This window comes from Manacus vitellinus, unplaced genomic scaffold (genome assembly GCF_001715985.3).
Source record: "Manacus vitellinus isolate BGI_N305 unplaced genomic scaffold, ASM171598v3 scaffold_17_pilon, whole genome shotgun sequence".
Classification (NCBI taxonomy): domain Eukaryota; kingdom Metazoa; phylum Chordata; class Aves; order Passeriformes; family Pipridae; genus Manacus; species Manacus vitellinus.
Genome location: NW_021939256.1, coordinates 1445538 through 1468185, shown reverse-complemented (window position 1 = coordinate 1468185; position 22648 = coordinate 1445538). Strand labels below are relative to the sequence as shown.

Genomic DNA, 22648 nt, shown 5'->3' with positions numbered 1-22648 from the left:
TTCATCACTAAAACAGTAGAACTTATCTATTCAATGAAAAAAATAACCCTGCAAAATTTATCTGCACTTCTGTTTAAACAGTTCATGTTTCTAGATGCCAGTATGCACACATCTTTGGCAGAAAGAAGGAAAGTTAACTGAGTTTTCAAATATTATGTATTTACAGGACAAAATTATTTTCTAGGCAAAATTTCCATTTCCTGCCCTGAAAGACAGTAATATCACTTTATCTGCCAGTTCAGAAACGCATGTCTTACCTGTGAAGTGATATTAAGTGTAACTGCATCAAGACCACCTGACAACATTCCCTGAGTGTCAGCAAGAGTCAAAGTGACACTACCATCTCCTCCAACTCCTGATGAAGACATTACCAAATTCTGGGCAGAAACTGCAGACTGTGATATGGGTGTTGTTGAAGGCAGGTTTGTTCCACCTGTCGTATTAAGTTCTGGAATAGATGCAAAATGGTAAAATATAAATCTGTTACATAAAAAACCTCTTAGCTGCCAACTTATTTTAAGTGAATTTAATTTCTATTTCTCATTCACTAGGACTTTCTATTTTGGAGTCAACTAAACCAGTTAAACAGCTAATCGAGCATTAAAATTGTCAGAGTCAGATGATAAAATTAGAAAAATTTCATCTAAATGTAGCTTGATGGACATAATATTGACCAAACACGTGTTTGTGTGTATATAAACAGATATAGGTAGAAATTCATATATGTATTTAAAAACTCAAAATTTGAATACTAGAGTGACTTTGATATTTTTTCACATTTGCAGCAAATGCACAAGATTCCTCTGTCCTCCGATTTATAGAAACAGCCTTTCAATACTCCTTTAACTGCCCTGAAGTACTAAAAGATACGTCTTCTTGCTTTCATTTTCTACTTACTATGTGGAATAAAGTTCATTTAAACTGACATAACAATTTAAAGACTCTGAAAAAAACACACAAAGCCCTGTAGTTCCTGAATCATAATGTGCAAGATTATACCATTTCATATTTAGTTATCTGGTCTAATATTTATTTTTTAACAAAATGTTACCACTTCTAATTACAGAAATCTTTATATGCATACCTGGAGCATTTAGTGAAGGGCCCTGAGAAAGCAGCTGGTCATTGCTTATAGTTAATGTAGCACCTGTAGTCTGACTGCTGATGGTTGGCGCTGTTAGCCTTAAGCCAGTATTCAGATCACTGCCTCCAGAATTATGCTGAATAAGATCTTGGCCTGAATAGAAATTAGTCCTATTATAACTGGAAATGTCTCAACATTATTCTGCTACTGTTCTTAGAACTAAAAACAATAGATCATAAAATAATAAAAGTAGAAAATACAACCAAAACATAAAATTAATTTCTACAAATGCAGATTTTTATGCAGAGGTGCAACAAGTTTCTAATATAGATGTAACTATGACAATCTAGATCCTAAGATTTACAGAAATACCTGAGATTACTAATATTTAGACAAATATGGATCTTACTTATCTAGATTCGAGATACCAAATTCATGAATCAGTAAAAATCCAGCAAACCAAAGGCCAAATGTGGTTAGTGTGAATTTTTAGATCTGCTATATGGATAATGAATTGCATTGAACAAGTCTTGTAAAGACATCACTTAACATGGTGTTAATTTTGCTTGATGGTCAACCAGCATAAAACATAAAAACTGAAACACAGAAACTGAAAACCAAATCTATCAGTTGTTGGACACCATTTTTCTTAGATGAGTGAACATTCATGATCAAGCAGAAGAAGAACACAGACGTTATTGTCATGACACTTAAAAACACTAAACGTTACAGAACATAAAAAAAGAGAAAAGGAACAAAAGGAAATAAAATAAAAAACAAAGCAAAAGAAAAATGCACTAAATATTATACTAGATCTATTAAAGAAATGTTATTAATCAAAATACAAACTTTTATTTTTTTAATTTTAACTATCTTCAAATGTTACCTTATAAAATAGAGATCTGGTACCATCGAAGATTTTTAAAAATACCAACCAGATATTGTAAGAGTGATTTCTTGAGGACTTCCTGATGAGGTCGCATTAGTAGAGCCTGAAGCATGAGCTAGAACTTGACTCAAACTGGAGTTATTTATGGTCAACATTATCTCATGTTGTCCATTTGAAGATGACACCATACCCTGTGAAGTTATGACTTGAGAAATGTCCTGTGCACCTAAATACAAGGGGTAGAACAAAAAAAAAATCCATGAAGAGCCTTTCATTATAATAGACAAAATCTTTTAAAGTATTATTTGCTGAACTACAATAAATGATGTAGTCAAGGGGAGATACTAGAACATGCATTCTAAAGGATAAATTTTCATATCCAATTAAATCCTCTCTAGTTAAGATTTTCAGAACAAAGATTGTGTATTTTTCTTAAGACTTTGGAAGTTCTTAAGTATTTTCACTACACAGAATCACAGAATGGTCTGGGTTGGAAGGGACCTTAAAAAGTATCTAGTTCCAACCCCCCTGCTGTGGACAGCAATGCTTTTCACTAGACCAGATTGCTCAGAGCTCCATCCAGCCTGGCATTGAACACTTCCAGGGATAGACAATCCACAACTTCTCTAGGCAACCTGTTCCAGTTCCTCACGCTCAGAGTAAAGAATTTTTTCCTAATAAATATCTAATATAAACCTACTCTCTAATCCACCTTCTGAAAAAAAAATATATTAGCAAAGGGTAACACATAAAGTTGTAAAATTTGCTGAAGATGCTCATGCAAGAACTGCATGTTTATTTTATTAAATTAGGTATCTGGTTGGGGGGTAGGCAAGGGGTGACATTTTCTCACTGTGGATAATACCACTAAGTAGAACTAAGAAGTTCTAAGCACAATAAAACTATTGACACTTCTCACCATTTGCACTGGTTGTCAGCACAGACTCCTGCTCAGACAGGGATCCTATTGTCATATTAGCAGATGATGTTACCGTGGGCTGCAAAGACAGGCCTGATATGGGCTGAATAACCACATTAGCTGGCACTGCACTTTCTGTTGCCTGGAGGGAGGGATTCTGTGGAGCCATACTGGGATCTCCAGTTAGTTGTTGAGTAAGTAAATTACTCTGCTGCAACGTCTGCTGTAGAATACTTGGATCGATCTGAAAAACAAGTTTCAACGATCAATCTGAAGTTAAAAAAGATAGATTAAAATGAATATTCTTAACATAAATCCGGAATTCATATTTATTGCATATAGAGTAGATACAGTTCTTAAACTTTATAATTAACCATTTAAAACTTAAATTTATTTTTTATGTGTCAGCATATAGCCAGTCTCTTAAGTCACTAAGTATCAAGTCTATTCAGATTCACCTGTAGATTCTTCCATCAGCAAAACGTTTGAGAAATCATGATCATAGTTACATATTAGTATGGAAGGCATCAGGTACACACAGTGCTGGTATTCTGTACTGTCTTGTTAGTGCATGTAATGTTTATCATTGTCTTCAAGCCATTGAAAGTGAAAAGGCATGGAGCAGAATACCAGAAATTTTTTTTTTTTTTTTCAGCTACTAGGGCTCATTAAGGTCCCAGTTCACAATCCAAATACTGTTGTCTATAGTTAAAGACAGATTTTACTCTTCACAAACATTTAGCGATTGAGAAAAACAAAAATTAAAATGCCTTCATTTCACGCTAAAAACTCCTAGAGTAGAAAGACTGAGCAACTCAATACAACTCTGCAGATGTCCCTTCCCTAACCTTGGAGTTGTACCTGGTAACCTCTACAGTTCTCCTCTAAACTCAACGATTCTGTGAAACTAATCAAACACAACCAAGTTCCTAAAAATCATTGTTTCACATCTTTCAAATACAAACTTTTAAATGTAATCATCTCATCTTTTTTCTGTTGTTCCTTTTACAACCTCAGTAGGAATTGAAATTTTGAATCCAACTATTAAAAACTTGCATAGTTATACAGGTGTCTTATCTTGTGCAATAATTTGGGCTTGTTTCGGGGGATCGGAGTGAGAGATGCCTTTTGTAAGCTGGGTGAGAGTCTAAAGTACTTTCAAAGTGAAGAGACAAAATGCAGTTAAAAGAAAAAAACCATATTTTAAAGCAATATGCCAAAATCCTAGATGAGTAAAAAAAAATTAAAAAGAAAGAAACCAAACCAGAAAAATACCCCATTGTGCAGCTATTTTTAAAGTTTTTTAACATTGTATAACTCATACAGCAAGGTATTGCCATGTGCCTCACTCTTCTAGAATTATGTATATTCTAGAGAACTCTTCTAGAATTATGTATGCTCCTTAAACTTTCTTCAGCCCTCAAAGTGACTCCACAAAATTAAAAGCAAGAAATTGTAAGCAACCTACCTGTAATGTTATGTTGTTAATACTGCTGGCATCTATTCCAGAAATTTGAACATTTTGTCCAACCAGATTAGCAGCAAGTTGTAGCTGTATTCCTTCAAGAGTGGCCAAGCTACCATCTGTCAAGGACACAGTTAAGTCACCTCCAGCTACCAAAGAAAACAGTTATATTATAATGTTTTTATTTATCAGTATTGACTACCTCTTTTAGCTTGTTTATTTTTATAAATTAAATCAAGACAAAAGCTACGTAGACAACATTTATTTTATGCCAAGAAAAAGAATCTGAAGTAGATGATTGCCTGTTTTAAAGCTTCATAAATTCTGTGTGATTTAAGGATTGTTACTTAACAACTAACGAGTATCTTACAAAGCAAGAACTCCTCCAGAATAGCTTTGGAAACCTGGAGAAATTGGTATAAATTTCATTGGAAAGTGTGCTGCACCTAAACACAGCAGCACTCACACATGATATTTACATTCTGACTCTGAATACACACGAAAGCTACTGCCACATTTTGCACAGCACAAATGTTGTTCAGTATCAAAGGGTCAAAGTTCATCCTACGTACTAACATGGAAATAAAGGTATGTAAGCATTTGAAAACCAAAAATCTTCATTATTCATGTAAATAACTGGTGCAGAGAAACAGAATAACTGTTTTGCTTCTCCTCTTTTTAAAAAAAGGCAATAGAGTATTACCAAAAGGAATACAAGTACTTCGGAGCTGTTTGCTATCTATAATTTCTTCCTCTCTGCAGTGCAACACCACAGTAGAAACAAAAAGATCTTTTTAGGTGAACTGTATACGTTTTTCCCTTTGTTCTTAAATAAATAAATTTCTATTTATGTCACCAATGTGCATCGAACCATGAATTCAGTACAACTCTTACCTGTTTGGCAAGCAGTGTTTGCCATAACTTTCTGAACTCTAACAGAAAGCAAAGTTCAGAACTTGATCTCAACATCACCACCACCACGTCATCCATTTTTACCTGACACTGAAGCAGGCAGAATAGCCTGGCCCACAAGTCCTTGTTGAAGTAAATTTTGATCAAACTGACTTGTCAAAACGGAGTTATTCATGATGAAAACATTAGGGTCTGTAGAGGATGAATTAAGAAGGCTGACTGGTTGTAGTGCTTCAGTTGAAGTGCGGGCAACAGGCTTCCTAACTTTCTTTGTCTCCGGTTTATAATGACACTGTATGTGGGTTTTCCTGCGCCCCGAAGTACGAAACCGTAAATCACAGTGTGGACATTTGAAGGGCTTTGCTCCTGTATGCAGACGCATGTGGACTTTTAGACTCCCTTTTGTAGAAAAAGAATTACTGCACACATGACAACAGAAAAGCTTCTGGCCTGGAAAAGTTTCAAAAAGAGAAAGGGAAGTTATAAAAGCTCTAAAATATTGACAGCACTAAATCATGCATTTAACAAAAAACCCCAACATATTCTGGACTAATCTGAACAGAATAAATTTGAAATAACTGGACTTTTTCTTTATAATCTTGTCTGCTTTTCAAATGAATTAAGGATCTTAATGAAGGGCATATTAATTTTTTCCTATTACTAAAACTCAGTATGCTGTAAAAGCTTTCATGCAGAATCAAACTTGGTGACCTTCATGCCTCTGTCCTCCTCCTCATCTCACCTTCCTGACTAATCCAGTTGTTCTAACTACACAGTTCGTAAACCAGAGAATTAAAAGTTTTATCTCAACCTCTTCAGCATTTGGCTTCTACTTACTTGGCTATTCATTTCCTTTTTAATTCCAGCAGCTTTATTCTTCTGTTTCAATACTGCCACAATACTGACTAGAATTAGTGGATTACAGGTAGGAAATGAATAAAATTAAGTGAGATAACATCATAAGACAAAAATACCAGCCCCTCAAAGTAATTTAGAAGTACAGAAATCTGGCCTACACATATACAGACCTCCTTATCCTCTCTCCTTTCAGACTGCATAACATCTGAAAAAATCTTTGGTCTCAAATGGAACTGTTAATGTACTACAAGTAACAGCAAACTATGGAGTTTATTTCCTTAACCAAATCCACAGTTGTACAATTCACAAAAAGCATAATGTAAATATCTGGCAGAATACATGCCACTGCAGCTGAAAACTCCCTATAACTCCTGAAATTCCCAGACCTTCCAGCACAATATTGCTTTCTAGCTAAACAAGGGAAAGAAATCAATGCATTTCATAAAGAAATCACAAAACCAATGTGTGCCTATGATTCCTGGTATTGAATTCTAGTTTCCATTTACACAGAAGAATCTCTCATCAAATTCCTGAATTCAATTCAACCTACTCCAAATGACAGATTTAGATTACAAAACCCTGGCACTGTTGTCACTTTTTCTTCATCAAAACTAAGTAAAACTCTGACAGTGTTCTGTTTCAAATAATGGAGAAGAGCCCAATAACATGAGCCAGTAAGACAATGGGAATCTGGGCTGCAGAAAAGCTGTCTGCCACATTCAGGGTGCCACAAAGGAAGCCATCTAGCAGTCTTTCTCACTATATAAAAAAACCCCACCCAATGGTAGAAAAGGGAAATAAAAAAAATAAAAGCAAGAGAGAAGAAAACAAAAAAAAGTAAGCAGGAAAGAGTAAACTGAACATCTGAAGTCCTGTTATTTAAATATTCAAGGAGATTATTACCTGACTCTGGACAAATCTAATGTAAAATATTCCATTAAAGATAGTGAACAAAGAGACGCAATCTCTTTTAAAGTCCCAAAACTTTCCAACTGCTTGAATCTGGACATACATGACCAAATGCCTGCTTTGTTCTTTTGATTATCCTTAGTATCTGCTACTGTCTGAGACAAGATACTAATCTACGCAATGATCTGATGTGACACATCAGTAGTATTTCTTACTAAACAACAGAAGAAAATACAAATATAGTGCAACAGAGAGGGAGCTTCCATGAGCAAAATAATTATGTATTACAGTATTAAAAGTTTTCTATTTTGTCTTTTGTACTTTTGAAAAGAGATAATAATGAAGCTTAATGAAACTGTAGCCAGTTTTAGAAATTAATTAGTTCAGGATTTGGTTTATTACAGAAGTGCAATGGTAAGAAGAAAACGAGTATGAAAGATTTAGAGGGTTTTTTAATTAATGCAAAATTAGGGTTGAAGAACACCTCTATTAAAATCAGACCTCTCTCAGGAATACAGAGAAACTACTGTAAAAACCTAAATATTACAGATATTAGGTTTATATTCAACTTGCATGATTCAAACAGCTGAACGCTCAAATTTTTTGTACTCTTCTTTTTCAATTTACTTAGCAGCACAAACATTAATGTTAATAATTTTTTTCCTCTAGTTTAACTTTATAAAATCCCTCAACTCCACCTTCTTGCTCAGGAAAATCATTTATCATCGAAATGCTACAGAAGATTTGACACAAAAATGTTATGGATACTTGCACACATAGTTTTTGCAGAAGCTAAGTGTATGACTGCTTTAGAAGCCTACTAATAGAGAAGGCTGTAATAATATGGATTTTTCAAAATGTCCTAATATGATTAACTTGATGATGCCGTAAGTACCAAATTTCACTGACTACTGCCATTCATTGTGCCATATGCTAGATCCCAGCGAAAACATACCATTCCTTGCAAGATCTGTACTGAAAACAGCTGGTCAAGAAAGCAACCAGTTTCTAAACACAGACATTCAAAATCTTACTGACCTGTGTGTGTTTTAACATGACAGTCCAGAGTGGATTTTACAGTGAAACTCTTTCCACATTCTTCGCACTTATACGGCTTCTCTCCAGTATGGATACGAACGTGCCTAATAATTCCAGAATACATGTACGTCTGAATTCCTACTTTTACGTCAGTTTGCAAAAATATTTATTTTCTATCTTACTAATTTTAGAATTAATTAAATACTTATACTATCATTACACTAAGCAGAACAAGGAAAGAAAATTGAAGTATTTGCCTGATTTTTACATGCTTTCACATGCAGGTCTTATAGCAAGAAAAAATAATTTATTCAAAAACTTCATAATAATAATTTCAATACTGCAAGAAAATAAATATGAAAAGTCTGGGTTAGTCATAGTCAGAAAATGTATTTTATTTGACGTTATGTAAATATGAGTCAAAATTCAACTTAGACATAAAGAGTTATATGAAACTATTATTGCTTAAGTTTCTGGTGAACAATTTAGCAAATTAAAAACACACAAAACTTTTTCATTCCTTACCTGACTAAATCACTGGGTTTTTTAAAACTTTTGGGACAATAACTACAACAGTTGGCATATTTGGGTTCTGCTTCCAGTTCTGCTTGCTTATCTTTGATCTCACTAATTCTGTCTTTCTCTGCAGCAGACTGGACAAGAACTTTTTCTGAGACAGTGGCACTTTCTTGAGGCCTAATCTTTGCCAGTTCTGCTGTTTCTTCTTCTGTAAAAGTTATGACACCAGGACGAGATTTTCTGGAAGTTCTTTCAGAGTTTTCATCATCATCTTCAACACATGCAACTTTTAAGAAAAAAAAAAAAGGCAAAACAAAAAAAAATCAAACCAAAACAAAAAACCATGCTTGTTTAGTTTAATCTATCAGCTGAAATTACAAAAAATAGAAGGGTTTATTACTAAACACATCGCCACTACATTACATACTTGGACTTTAATCTCTTTCAAAGGTCTAATTACTCATGTCCGTACTTCATTTAAAAAAAAAAGCTGAATTTCTGATTCTTATTTTTACAATAACTAATACGGGTATAAGTAATTTAGGACAAAAAATGTTCTACTTTGGTGACATACTAAAGTAACTATGTCACATACAGTACCTTGAATACACTGGACAGATCCTGGAAAACATTTCTTTAAACAATTTAGATAACACAGCAATTTTAGCAGCTCTGGACATCAGACATTATCCATGCTGGAAGGCTATTTTGTAATATTACTGTTACAGCATTCATGTAATCCACCAAAACATCTGTATTTCTTATGGAGTAAGGACTGTAAAAGTAAAAGTGAAATAATTTACCTCCCCCTCCTGTATCTGTAGCTGCTGCTACAGCTGAGGAGACTGTCTGATGTTTTTTCATATGTTTTTTGCAGTGAACAGTTGTTCGAAAGCTTTCATCACAGAATGGGCACTTGTAAGGCTTCATGCTCATGTGAGTTGCCATGTGCCTGGTAAGGCTGCCATTAGTTGTGAAGGAGGTATTGCAAATGCTACAGCTGAATGCTTTAACTCCTTAAAGTAACAGAAACAAATAAGTAGCATGCTATTTGTTTAAGTTTGCTTACACAGGACATTTACAAAACCCAAACATGGTTTAAGCTAATATAGAGCTGGTATACTCTGTTACCTGTATGAGTCTTCTCATGTGACTTAAGAACTCCTGAGGAAACAAAACCACGTCCACAGAGTTGGCATTTATAAGGTTTCTCACCAGTATGTGATCGTACGTGTTGTTTCAAATGGCTGGATTTCTTAAAACCCTTGTTGCAATATTCACATCTATTAGAAGACAATTGTTTTCATTAGTTGTATACATTTACTAGCCATAAAAGATTGAGGAAATTCTGTAACGGAACATAGAAGTACAACAAACCTATATGAACGCCTACTTTGATCTTCATTATCCTCAAGAAAATGAGGCCGTTGGGTATGCAATTCAAGTTCTTCTTGTGGTGACTGATCTTGTATCAAGCGAGTAGTCTAAAAATCAAAGCCTCAAGTAAATTTCAATAACACGATACTGAAATAAAGTCACACAAACAGGCAACAAAAAATTTACAGCATTTACAGTCAATACCAGTAATCAAATTTATGCTTTCATAAATTTTGACAAGAAATTAAGAGTTCTATATGACACCTAGCTCTTTCATAGTAAGAAGGCAGGCACCAAAATGTTAACCTACTGTACTGGAATAAATAGACAATGTGGTGCATTTATACTTCTCTGAATCTACACAAAAACGTATTTAACTTGTCTAGGTTTTCTAATGTTGGAGGAGTTAAATTTAAAACTAGAGAAGCCATTTTAAACATTGAGTAGCAAAACACAGTGCTGCTGAAGACTTCACTACTTTTTGAGCATTCCTGTAAGTAAAAGCCACTATAGAATAATCCTTAAAAACAACAGCATGTTTTAAGATTTGAAGAGAAGGAAACTCCAAAGCCTGTAGGTTGAAATTACTCAAACTCTTCCAGATCCTAAACTCCACTTCAGTTCTCTGACTGACATTTCCAATTCGCAAACAAGCTTGAAGAGACAATAACTCATGCAGATCATCACGGTAAGTACATTACGACAGGTGGTCTTCATGCTAGGTGCTGCTACCATCATAAAAAGTTATATTTAAACTGTATTTTTAGCAACTGAGTTCTTTTACAAATTTAACGAGATGAAAACCACACAAGAACATCACACATTGTGATATGCAAGCTCCATGAATGACCACTATACATATGCAATGTTTTTTTATTGTTTGATCATAGATATAGAAATCAAAGAATTAGGACAAAAGATAGTGTAATAATGTACAATTATTTCATAACTTTATGTCTTTTTCCTCAGTTTTAACATTGCAATCCAACTCTACAGCATTATATCCTTTTTTAAGTCTAGAACACCAAAACATACAATTTCTTTTTAGAAACATGTAATCAGGTCACTTATCCTCTTCCCACCCCCGTTTTCCAGTTGCTAAACATAAGCAACCTAGAAAAGAAATCCTGAAACTTTTCTGACTTCTTATTTTACTTGCCACCAATGAAATGGTGCAAAGAAACTCACCACTGAACACAAAACAATGAAGCCTGCCTTCTAGCAGTACTTACTACATTAATAGTGTCTGTATTTGGAACCTGAAGAAGGGCTGGTGGATGGTAACTCGTTGAAAGAGCCTGAGATTCAAGTGTGCTTGAATCCTGCAGCTGCTGTACAGCTGGAAATTGAGTCTGTTGATTGTAGCTGTCGTTCACTGTAAAACCTGCCAGAAATTAAACAGTCACAAACCTGGAAAATACACTGAATTGGACTTTGAATAACACCACACTTCTCTGAAAACTACCTTCAAAAGAAGTTAAGTAGTATTACTACACAGTAATACTTGTATTCTTCACTGTTGAGTGTCAAAAGACACAAATGTTTCTGGCATCTATGTAATATGCATAATAGGGTTACTTACCATTAGCTGGAATTCTATTGGAAAATCTCCTCCACAGAAAAACACTGTTTGAAGTTTCTTCGGAGTGCCACAATTACCTTAGAGCCATTGAAATTTTGAATTTCTTGTATGTAAGCATGCATGTGTCAAACAGGTTGACCCATCTCCCTTTATCCACGTTGGTACCACGCTCCCTTAACTACACTGGAAGCCGATCACAAGGATGCAAAGCTCAGTGGGGAGGATGGCGGGTGAGTGGAGGAGATGACCCAATAGGAGAACTCCAGTTTCTGATAAAGTAACCCCATTTTCTCCTACTTTGGATCTCCTCCACATATTCCCACTCTTTAGATAATAGTAAAGTAGAGCCTCTCAAAGGCAAACTGCAAAGTAAAAAATAAACATATTTTTATTCACATTTCCAGTAAAAAGACCTGAAATTTTTATTTGGTTCTGTTCTCCCAAAATATCAGATCTTAATCACCTCCTTTTCTAAATGAATGGATGAAATGATAGCAACAATGATTCAGAGCCAGGGAAATATAGCTCAGATTGCATTGTTTTTAAATGCTATTATAGATGTCCTTTATCAATCCTTTTAAGTCCTAATACTTCTAAAAAAACAACCCACAATGTAATGTGGAAAAAAATGAAACCACAAGTATCAGTAATTCAGGTATGGGCAACAATTTTAGTACTTCTGTGCAGTTTGCCTTTAGTGGACAAAAAGGGTGAAGATTATGAAAAAAGGGCAGAAACAAACCCACATCAGAAGACCACAGCATCAAAGGCCAAAAAGCAATGCTTAAAGAATGTTTTGAATTACAGTATAACAGAAACTTGGATGTGTTAAGTTTAAGCAGAAATTTTCCCAAAAGACCCTTTCCACACCAGAAGAATACTGTGATCAGTAGAGGAAAAAACCCTACTCGTATGCTATTGCTTACATTATAGAATGAAAACCCAGAAATGTAAACAAATCTTGAAAGTACTATTAGTCAGGTCATAATCTGACACCAAATCTATCGTTGTAATTTCTATATAATTTTCTTTCCTACAACTTGTAATCCTACAAGATTACAAGAAAAAAAAAAGGATTCAACAAGCTGAACCTTGCACCTCAATTACTTAGTGAAATGACAAAATAAAAAAGTAGCCTGAAGAACAGCAATGAAAAGTTTTGCAGTGATAAAAGGGCTGCTAATTTACGCTTTTCAAATAAATTTTAGAAGTATCTTTATTGAAAAATGGCATTCCCACTACACTAGATGAGTATACAGAAAAAAACAAGACTCAAGAAACTGAAGCAAAGTGATGTCACTTCTATGCCCTACATGAAAAAAAAAAGGACATAACTATTAAATGTACAAAGAAACAGCTACCTAAAAAACCTGAAACTTTTTTTAATCAGCAGGTAAATTGTACTAGCTAAGAAGGAAAAAAGAAGTTACTATACCATGACCTGTTTTGCTTCACAGTGTTTAAATAAAAGCAATTATTGACATCCCGAAAAATTTCCCAGGACTGTGCAACAAAATGCTCAGGAGAAAAGTTCTGAATGTAGAGGTATTTGAGGACAAAACGAAAGAAATACTACTTCTGAAAGTAGTTCTGAAATAAATATGGACCAAAGCTGTGACAAGAATATATTTGATGCATTCCCATTTTGCCCAACACCTAACATGAAGGTAATTTTCCACTCAAAAAAGATCTGACAACTTGAGCATGCTCAAAGGCATTTGCTACCACCATAAAATTTCTACAGAACAGCATTAAAAAACCCCACACCACCAAACACCAAAAATCAGACATTCAGTCTGAGAGAGAAATAAATTTCATAACCTTTTTTTTCCTGCTCTTTTTTTTTTTCATCGCTATATATTGTTTTTCCCTGAAGCTTTTGATCAATCTTCAAAGAACAGAGAACATCTGAGGCTCTGTATAATAAGGGGAGTCTCTTACTATGACTATGAAGTCTTCTAAAGTTGGAACTGCATTTTGCATTTTTCAGTACAAGTAATCATTTGCGTTGCTTGGGGTTTTTTTGGCTTTCGGACATCACTCAACCTATTGTCTTCTATATTAACAAAACATATTGCAAAACAGAATACTCTGGAAATCAGTTTACTAGTGGAAAGATGTGCCTTGCACATGAGAATGAGAAAACAACAGCATGATACTCATAGCAAATACAATATTTTAGTTTAGACAAAACTTCAATTCTTTACTGACAGATCCTTCGAATTCTAACATTACCAACATCTACCTGCACATGTGCATTTCAGCTGGGACCAGTGCTTAGCAATTAAATGTTCTGCAGGTTTGCTTCTTAGGCAACTTTTGCAACCAGCTGAACAGTACTGACTGGAATCAGTGTGTAAATAGTTACTGAAAAATCAGAATGTCCTAAGATTGCAGATCAACTTCTTAGGAAAGCAAAACAGCAGTCTGGTGGCAAAGGTATATTTCTATGGGCTACAGAATAACATTTGGAAGCATTTGGAATTCTTGCAGTTTTTCAAGGTCACTCACCTATCACTACTATTTGAATTATCATTCAACCATGCTTACAGGGAGACTTTAAAGGAAGAAAAGGTGATGTAATTTATATGAAAACACATTTGGTGACATATTATTCAATAACTCCAAACCAATTTCATATAAAAGGTACACTTGGTTGTTCTGACATCACTAAAAAGTCTTGAAATGAAGATACCTGAACACATAAACTACCAAGAACACAAGTCCTTTTCCTCAGTCTTCAAATCTAGCTCAAATGAATCATAGATTATGATACAGCACCACCCTCACAGGATCTGCACTTCTTTACAAGTCTGAACACATCAAGAAGAAAACCTATCTGAACAAACCAGAAATTCAACAGAATTATTACAAACAAACCTGAAAGAGTAAGTTCTGGCAGGTCTGTGCAGACCTAGAAATCAGTCTCATCTGGCTGAAATGCTAAGATTTTTTTTTCTTAAAAAAAAACAATAAAAAAGAGATATCAAAACACCTATCAAAGATCTTTCATAACTCCTACATTGTTTTATTAATAAACACTGAACCAAAATATTTTAACAAGAATACAGCCTATAAATACCAAGGATAAAAAAGACATAGTGTTTTAAGCTTTAGTGTTCTGCCTAGCTGATAGGAAAAAGAAATTAGGAGCATGAAGCACAGATGCAGACATAGGGAGAGGGTCGACCAATTTAACGCATGCATCCGCGCAAATGCTTACCTACCTGAAATTCAAAAATTTTGAAGGGCTCCAGGATCTTCAAGGAAACTTCAAAGAGTTGGGAATCTGTGGATGAGATTCCAAGTAGAATAGGAGACATCTTATACAAACGAGACTTTAAAAAGCCCACACCACAAATGTTCTGATTCTCTGTACCAATTCTACAATGTACCGATGATCAGTCTGGATTTCTGACGATGAAAGAATTGTTTTGTGAGTTCTAGAAGAGTCTCTGTCCTCCCCAAGAAATCATTCAATATTTATTTAATAGAGAAGATACACATATGTAAAAACTGAAGTTTAAATAAGATAACAAAAAAATGTGCACATATTGGGTTTTCAAATTCAAAGGAGCCACTAACAAGGAAACAAAACCCACCACCACTCTTCAGATTAACATAGAGTTAAAGGCTGCACTTTTTTCTGTAGTCTCTTTTCATTCATTTGAAAAAACGTAAAAGGTAACCAGTGAAAATCGTCATAGAATTTTAAGAGGACCTGGATCAGTCTTGTTTAATAAAGGTGGAGACTTTAATTTTTTTTCTTTACATACAAAGCAGCACAACCTAGAGAATTAAAATCAGAAAGTTATGCTATTTCTCATAGTATCATGCAACTTACCAGAGTCAATTAAGTTTTTACAAAAGACGCTATAAAACTTAAAATGACACTATATCAGCTGGTCAGCCACTGAGGTATGCTTCCCAACCAAAACAAATGAAAACCCCTTGAACATTCTCCATGTAAGGAACTCCACGTGCCCACCCTGTCCCTCCCCAAAAAATCCCCAACCACCAAAAAAAACTCAAAACAAACCCAAACAAAATTAGTAGCTTCATACTAAGCAATAATTCAAGAAATCCAGCTCTGAAAAGCAAAGCAAGGTAGTCGCTTCTTCATTATTTACAGGTTACATAAGCCTTACACACTTCTCTGTCTTTTATAGGGAATAAAAGTTTTCAAATGCTTCCAATCTCCTTATTTGTTACTTACATTGCTCTATAAAATACAAAAGGAAACTGCTGTGGACAGCTGAAAGTATGATTTTCTACATGACTATATTTTGCACTGTCTTTTTTCAAAATGGATCCAAACAGCTACTCAGTCAAATCTTACCGTGTTTCTGATCATTTCAGGTTATGAGCATGCATATTTAGGGGGAAATTTGTGTAAACTGCCACAGCAATTTCAAACACAATCAAAGAAAGAATATGAAATGCCTGACTATAAAACCCCTACTGTAATGACTAGACATCGGCTCATAAAAGCAAAATCTATTTATATTTAAGTATTCAAAATATTCTACCAAGTATAGCTTCAAAACAGTAATTGTTTTGCAAGTCCTCTGCATTGCAGTTACTCTGAGTGCAGGTGCTTACTTTAGAAGTGCTTTATCATAGCTATGCTGAAGAGTCAGATTTATAAAAATTACTTTTGTAAAACCTTGATTCATTACTAACCTTGTGATAAGCCCTGTTGATCAAATGGCTGCTGTGTTATAGCCTGTTGTTCAAACTGAGTGATGTTTTCCTGTAAAGCATGCTGGGATGTCACAAATCTATCTGAAATGGGGAAGGAAAGGGGAGAAGGTGGGAGGAGAAAAGAAAAGAGAAAAATATCAAGATGTAAATAACTGCATATTTCAGTTGTTTCCAAACTCCTATATTTTATAGTCACTGAATTTTCACTGTATTAAAAATAAGCAAAAAATTATGGGTCAAACAAGTATTTAAATATTGGGTTATAGCACACTTTACTTACATTCCCCTGTTGTACTTGCTAACTCATTATACCATGGAAAAGAACAAATAAGCAAAACCAAAATACTTTGTTTCACTATTATGTATAAGTACATCAAATATTTCATATTCTCTCACCTCAAAACACAAGTATTACTTTCTAAGTAGACTATACAGAAGTACTTTTTATTAATAAGAGCTGATGTGGTAAAATTTTGTACTATTTTTTCTTATATTATTTTAGTAGTTTTGTTTGCTACTACTAAAGAGTGCAAATCTTAATCTTTTTATATTTTAACACTAAACCTAAAGAGCAATGAATGAAACTGTACAATATGCTTTAAGTAGCTAGCCTTTACTCCATGTATTTTTCTAGTTGTTTACTTGCATTGTCTTGAAAGCCAAAGGACTGAAATTTGTCAAGAAACTATTATTTGAGAACTTGTAAACTTACCTCATTATAAACCTAACTGTACTTCAAATACTCACCCTCGTCTTGCTCTAAAGGTTGGTCAGCCAACTGTTGTTCTAGTGCTGCTTCTTCTGTGCCTACTACTGGTTGCTGGTCTAACTCTAAAATAGCCTGCTGATCTGTTGCAACAGCTTCTGACTGCTGTAGCTCATCACTTTGAATCTCCACTTGCATCTGTGTAGAAACATGAATGCTCTGCTGATCTACTGTAGAATCATCTATTGAAGAGGATTGCTGATTCTGCTGAAGTTGCTGTGCAAGTTCATATCTGCAAAGAAAGGTAAGAAAGCCTTGTTGTGGTTTCAGTTAAGACACTTACCGTAACTATTTATGTGAAAAATTTATTATTTTTATTATACACCATAATTTACTAGACCTTCAAAAGGTACCTATGTGTTTGCTACCCATAAATAAACATCCATAGCCAAATATATGCATTTGTTACAGAGCAAAGCTGCCTTTCCAAGTATCTTTAAGGAACAGCTACTGAACTACACTGAAGGATTCACGTAAAAACTGTAAACATACCTATGAGTCTTCATGTGTTTTTTACAGTTTAGTGATGTTTTGAATGTCTTTTGACAATACGGACACATATACGGTCGAAGATCATTATGGATCCCCATATGTCGCCTAAGGCTACCACCAGTAGTGAAGGCCCCATTGCAGACAACACACTTGAAAGCTTTCAATCCAGTGTGTGTTCTAATATGTGCTTTCAGAACTCCAGCTGACACAAAACCTCTTCCACACTGAGAGCACTTAAATGGCTTTTCACCAGTATGCGACCTTTAGAAGAGAAAGCAGAAGATTTAACAGTTTGATTTACAAAGTTATTAAAGGACTAAATCTTAAAATGAGTAAAATAAACCAAACTAAGGTGACAGTTGTATGGATGGAAGAAGCCTCAGTTAAGAAAATCCAGAAATTAAAACTTTAATAACTTTAATGTCAAAGCTCACTGTCTGTAAAACTGCAATTTGATCTCATTTTCAAGCTACCCTTTCTTTTCAAAAGAAGGTTGGATTAGTTACCTCCACTGCTTCTCCTCCATTCTAAATTTTTCCTTCTTGAAACCAGGAGTTACATACAAAGCAGACAATCTGGAGTACGCAATTACAAAATTACCACAAGAATTCACAAGCAATGCTTGCTATTTTCTATACACAGTTTAGGAAAAAAACAGTCCAAGTGTTAATAAACTAAACTGCACACCGAACACTTGCATTGCTAGGACCACATACAGATATAAATTAGTTCAAAGCTTCCTCCAACTTTAACAGAAAAAAATCAATTACCACTAGTCCACTGTTTTAAGAGATGGTAAGAAAAAAGAAGTCTTTTCAGTGAATACTATATAAATTTCATGCTTTTCCATAAACTTCATATTACACACATTTCCTTTCTTCATTGCGTTTATTTTACCTGATGTGTTGTTTTAGATGACAAGATTTTTTATAGGCTCGATGGCAATAAAAACACTTGTATGGTCTCTCTGCATTATTCACAAAATTACTGTTAAAATAATTTTGGAAGACCTGGCTATTCCTTGGGATTGGTTGGATAAGACCTGCACACATAAACACACGCACAAAAAAAGGAAAAATTAATTGGTAAAGTTATCCAAAGCTGCAGTAGTCTGAAGAGCTAGCATTTGCAAAGAAAGCATGATTAAACTTAGAGCATCCAAAAATATTAAGACTGTGTATGTTTCCAGTACGTATTTAAAATTATGTATACATCTATTTAACATTATATATACTACACTGCACATGCTATTTTAGTGATAGTTCTTCTTTTATCCAGAGGTCCACCTCATTACAGTGAGTGTCCATGTCCAAAATAAACAAACTTTTAAAAAAGTTGACAGATATGAATTCACTGCTGATCCAATAATATCTTCTTCCTCCAACCTCGACCTTAACCAAGTGATATTTAATCAGTGTATCTCAGATGTATACTATAACTAGAATATGCATTTTATGGAAAGTATAAAACACCATGATTACCTGACTTTACTTAAAGGATAAAAGTAGTCCATTAAAAATTGTTGTACTTATACATCTACTTCAGCTAATCAGTCAATTTTGCTAATTCTCTGAGTGCCTCCAAAAACTTATTGTAAAAACACAACCCCAAAACCTCAAACCAATGTTTTTAAACAAATGCTTTTTACACACTGGTCCCTGAAGTCACTCAAGTGTCATTTTGGAAATTCAGTTGGAAGTTCCCACTACTAAATGTCCAGTTGGCTGAGAGAGTTGGACTTGTTCAGTCTGGAGAAGATAAGGTTTCAGGGAGACTTTATAGCAGCCTTTCGTACCTAAAGAGGGCTGGACAAGAGACATGGGTAGGGACTTTTTTAAAGGGCATGTAGTGATATGACAGGGGGTAATGACTTTAAGCTGAAGGAGGATAGGTTTAGATTAGATGTTAGTGAGGGTAGTGATTAACTGGAAGAGGTTGCCTAGAGAAGTTGTGGATGCCCCATCCCTGGAAGTGTTCAAGGTCAGGCTGGACAAGGTGTTGATCAGCCTGGTCTAGTGGAAGGTTTCCCTGCCCATTACAGGGAGACTGGAAATAGATGATCTTTAAGGTCCCCTGCAACCCACCATTCTAGGTTTCATTGAAATGTTAGTGCAGTAGGCTGTCTGAGAAGCAATCAACAGAAGGGTATAACCCCAAACATCATGACAGAATGGGGATAATAGCAGACTTCTCAAGTAAACCAACTCATCATCATTCACACAACTGTGAACTCAAAAGTACCCATCACAATACTAATAATACAATGGCTGATGGAATGATGAAAAGTTTCAGCAAATATACAAAAAGATCTCTTAATGGTCCTAAATATTCACCACAAAAGCCATTTATATTGTATTTTCCTTCTTCAGACTGTTTCATCTAGCTTGTTATGTTTCATATTCATAAAGGAAAGCCTGAATGGTTTCTGCTAAATTTCAAAACTAATTGAAAAGAGCAGAAGACAAGGAGAGAGAATTCTCTCAATTTTAAGAAGAGATGGCAACAATAAAAACAAAAACTATATCTCTCAGACTTGAAAATGTTTTTACATGTATGTTATACATATATATATTTATATATACGTAAATGCCAAAACTTGCTTTGCCTTCCCCAACAAACTCAGTTAGTGCAGTCGAATGATGTTCTATTAAGAAAACTCCTACCAAAATAAACCAAAACCACCTCCAAAAAATCCCAACAACAACCCCCAAAACACAAATCACAAACCAAAAAAACCCACCAAATCCAAACCCAAACCCCTACTTTTAAAATTACTTCTGGCATTCTTCTTTAATGATAATTAGCAGTAGTATACAGGAGATTACACAAGTATTACAAATCAGAAGAGGAGAAACTCCATATGACAAATATTTACTCTCAAATTTATTTTTGATCTTACAAGATTGGAATAATTCAATTAACTCTTTAAATGAACTATAGCTGACTAACTTATGAGTGTATACCAGGTTACAATGGTTCTAGTCTACAGAAATTTCCAATAAGATACATAATAAATCAGAAATAACTACATTATATAAATAACTGATTTCTAATAAAACACTCCCAAACTATTTACTTAACCTGTTCAACTCAGATAAATGAAACATTTCTCTGAACTGTTAGAACAGTTAAAATTGGGGTTACTCTAGACATAAAATGTCAGCAAAATAAATCCAAATGGGAACGTTTTATAAAGAAGTGTATTTCCTCCCATTAGTTCCATCTTTGGAACTGTAGTAAAGCCTTGAAAAAATTCCAGTAACTTTTTTTGCATTTCCTAATCAGTAAGTACCATAAACTACTGAAGTAAAATGAAACAAACACTGAAACAGATACAATTTGCAGACTTTTTTTCATAGGCTTTTAGAAAAATTAAGACTATTTTAAAAAGCAATATATGTATCAACAAAGGTGCCAGTCAAAGATTAACACTATTACCGAGCAACAATACTAGGTTCTTGACAACTCTAAAAGAACTCAAATTTTTTTTTTGTGGAGCGGGGGGGTACAAACATGGAAATATTGTTGGGGGTTGAAAACAACATGATACCCTCTAGACAAATAGTACAACTTCTTATTTTTACATTGAAAATTCCAATATCAGTGAAGTTCATGTGTTATCAGCACCTGTAGAAAAAAATTTTTATAGCATTTCTTGTCAAGATTCATCTTTTTCCAAAATCCGGACTTTCAATGTGCAGATGTTAATTGTATTGAAGTGTGGCTCTTTAAAATCAGGGAAAAGCACTATAGCAGTTTCCAGGGTTCATTCAAGAAAGAAATACTGTGTGATTGGGGTGTCTGAAGCTGTCAGCTAAGTTTTGCTTCCGCCCCAAAAATTTAAGTTTCTTATATCTGATACCAAAATAACCCTTACTCTTGCTTTCAGTAACTCCTGGAAGCAGCGGAAGCAAAAGCATTTTTAAAGAGTGATAAAGATTTTATCAGTATAAACTAAAGACATTAGCAATATAAGAGTCCACTGTAAAGATGATTACACAACAGAGAAGGCAGGAGTTCACAGACTGGCGAGTCAAACTAAGAGTAAACGCCTCACCCCCTACATTGACCTCTACTGGACAACAATATAATGTCTTGATTGGGCTGTACAACAACTAACTGGGCTGTACAACAACTAACTTCCTTCCAAAAAGTGGTTTTACGTAATATTGTGACAATTATTCTACAACAGAATTAAAGGAACTGTATGAATTCTCCATAGCAGGTTTGAGAATTTTTCTGCCCTTTTTGAAATATGACCACTAATGATTACCACTAATTCAGTTGAGGTCATAATTATAACAAACACTCTAAAATCATGTAACACACTGACTCATTAACATCTGTAATCTGTAATAAACATGACCATGTTAAGAAGAATCTAAGTCATGAACTGTCTGTCATCTTTTCTATACCAACAGTCTAATAATAGTTAAACTCCTCTCCTAATGTAAAAACACACTTCTTTTTTCCAGTAAGGATTATACAATTTCATTGTAAATAACAAATATCCTTCTTATTAATTTTAGTGCAAGCAAAGTATAAAATATGGCACTTTTCTGAAGCCTGATTGTTTCTGATTATTTATTATTTCAAAGTGCACCTTTATGAGTAAGCTCTGAATGTCTGCTTGATTGAACTGTGACTTTTATATTCCAGTGAAATCCAAATTTCAAGAGAGTACAGATTTACTTGCTCCTTACCTAAATCAGTTATGAGTATGGGTTCTTGCAAAGGAATGTCTGGTACTGGACCACTCGACTTTCCTACTCGAACTTTTGCAGGTTTACGTTGATGTCGCAGCTTTCTTAGTTCAGTATGTTTAAAATGTGAAGTGATATGAGTTTTCTGATGGCCCGATGTTCTAAATTTTTTGTCACAATGAGGACAAGCAAAAGGTCTAACACCTGCAAAAGATTAAAAAGAAAAAAGGATTAGTCTGGGATTTTATTTCCATCAATCTAGAAATGTAGCTTTAGAATACTGATTCTCTTTTCTGAATTTGCTTTTTTGTTTTCTATCACAGTGTCTATTCTTAAACAGGTTTTCAAAACAGATTGATGAAACCCAATCAAAAGTAACAATTAAATTGCTGAACTTCTGACTGATTGAAACATGACTTAAATCAGTGTTG

At 34.4% G+C, this 22648-nt stretch overlaps 1 protein-coding gene across 7 annotated transcripts in view; it reads right to left on the bottom strand.

Moving 5' to 3' along the window:
* ZNF236 (zinc finger protein 236) overlaps positions 1-22648 on the bottom strand; it is a 72357-nt gene that overhangs the window by 16760 nt on the left and 32949 nt on the right. For 5 of the 7 annotated variants that reach the window (XM_018070020.2, XM_029958915.1, XM_018070015.2 and 2 more), the window contains exons 12-28: positions 22218-22421; positions 18412-18556; positions 17515-17775; positions 17004-17254; positions 16236-16337; positions 11203-11354; positions 9971-10077; positions 9725-9876; positions 9397-9609; positions 8600-8879; positions 8075-8178; positions 5354-5719; positions 4361-4506; positions 2893-3136; positions 2020-2199; positions 1085-1237; positions 258-448 (exon numbers count right to left, since the gene is read on the bottom strand). In XM_018070020.2, coding sequence (XP_017925509.1) covers positions 258-448; positions 1085-1237; positions 2020-2199; positions 2893-3136; positions 4361-4506; positions 5354-5719; positions 8075-8178; positions 8600-8879; positions 9397-9609; positions 9725-9876; positions 9971-10077; positions 11203-11354; positions 16236-16337; positions 17004-17254; positions 17515-17775; positions 18412-18556; positions 22218-22421 — 3251 coding nt within the window. The remainder of the gene's footprint in view (positions 1-257; positions 449-1084; positions 1238-2019; positions 2200-2892; positions 3137-4360; positions 4507-5353; positions 5720-8074; positions 8179-8599; positions 8880-9396; positions 9610-9724; positions 9877-9970; positions 10078-11202; positions 11355-16235; positions 16338-17003; positions 17255-17514; positions 17776-18411; positions 18557-22217; positions 22422-22648) is intronic. The other 2 variants (XM_018070014.2, XM_018070016.2) reach the window with 2 other exon arrangements.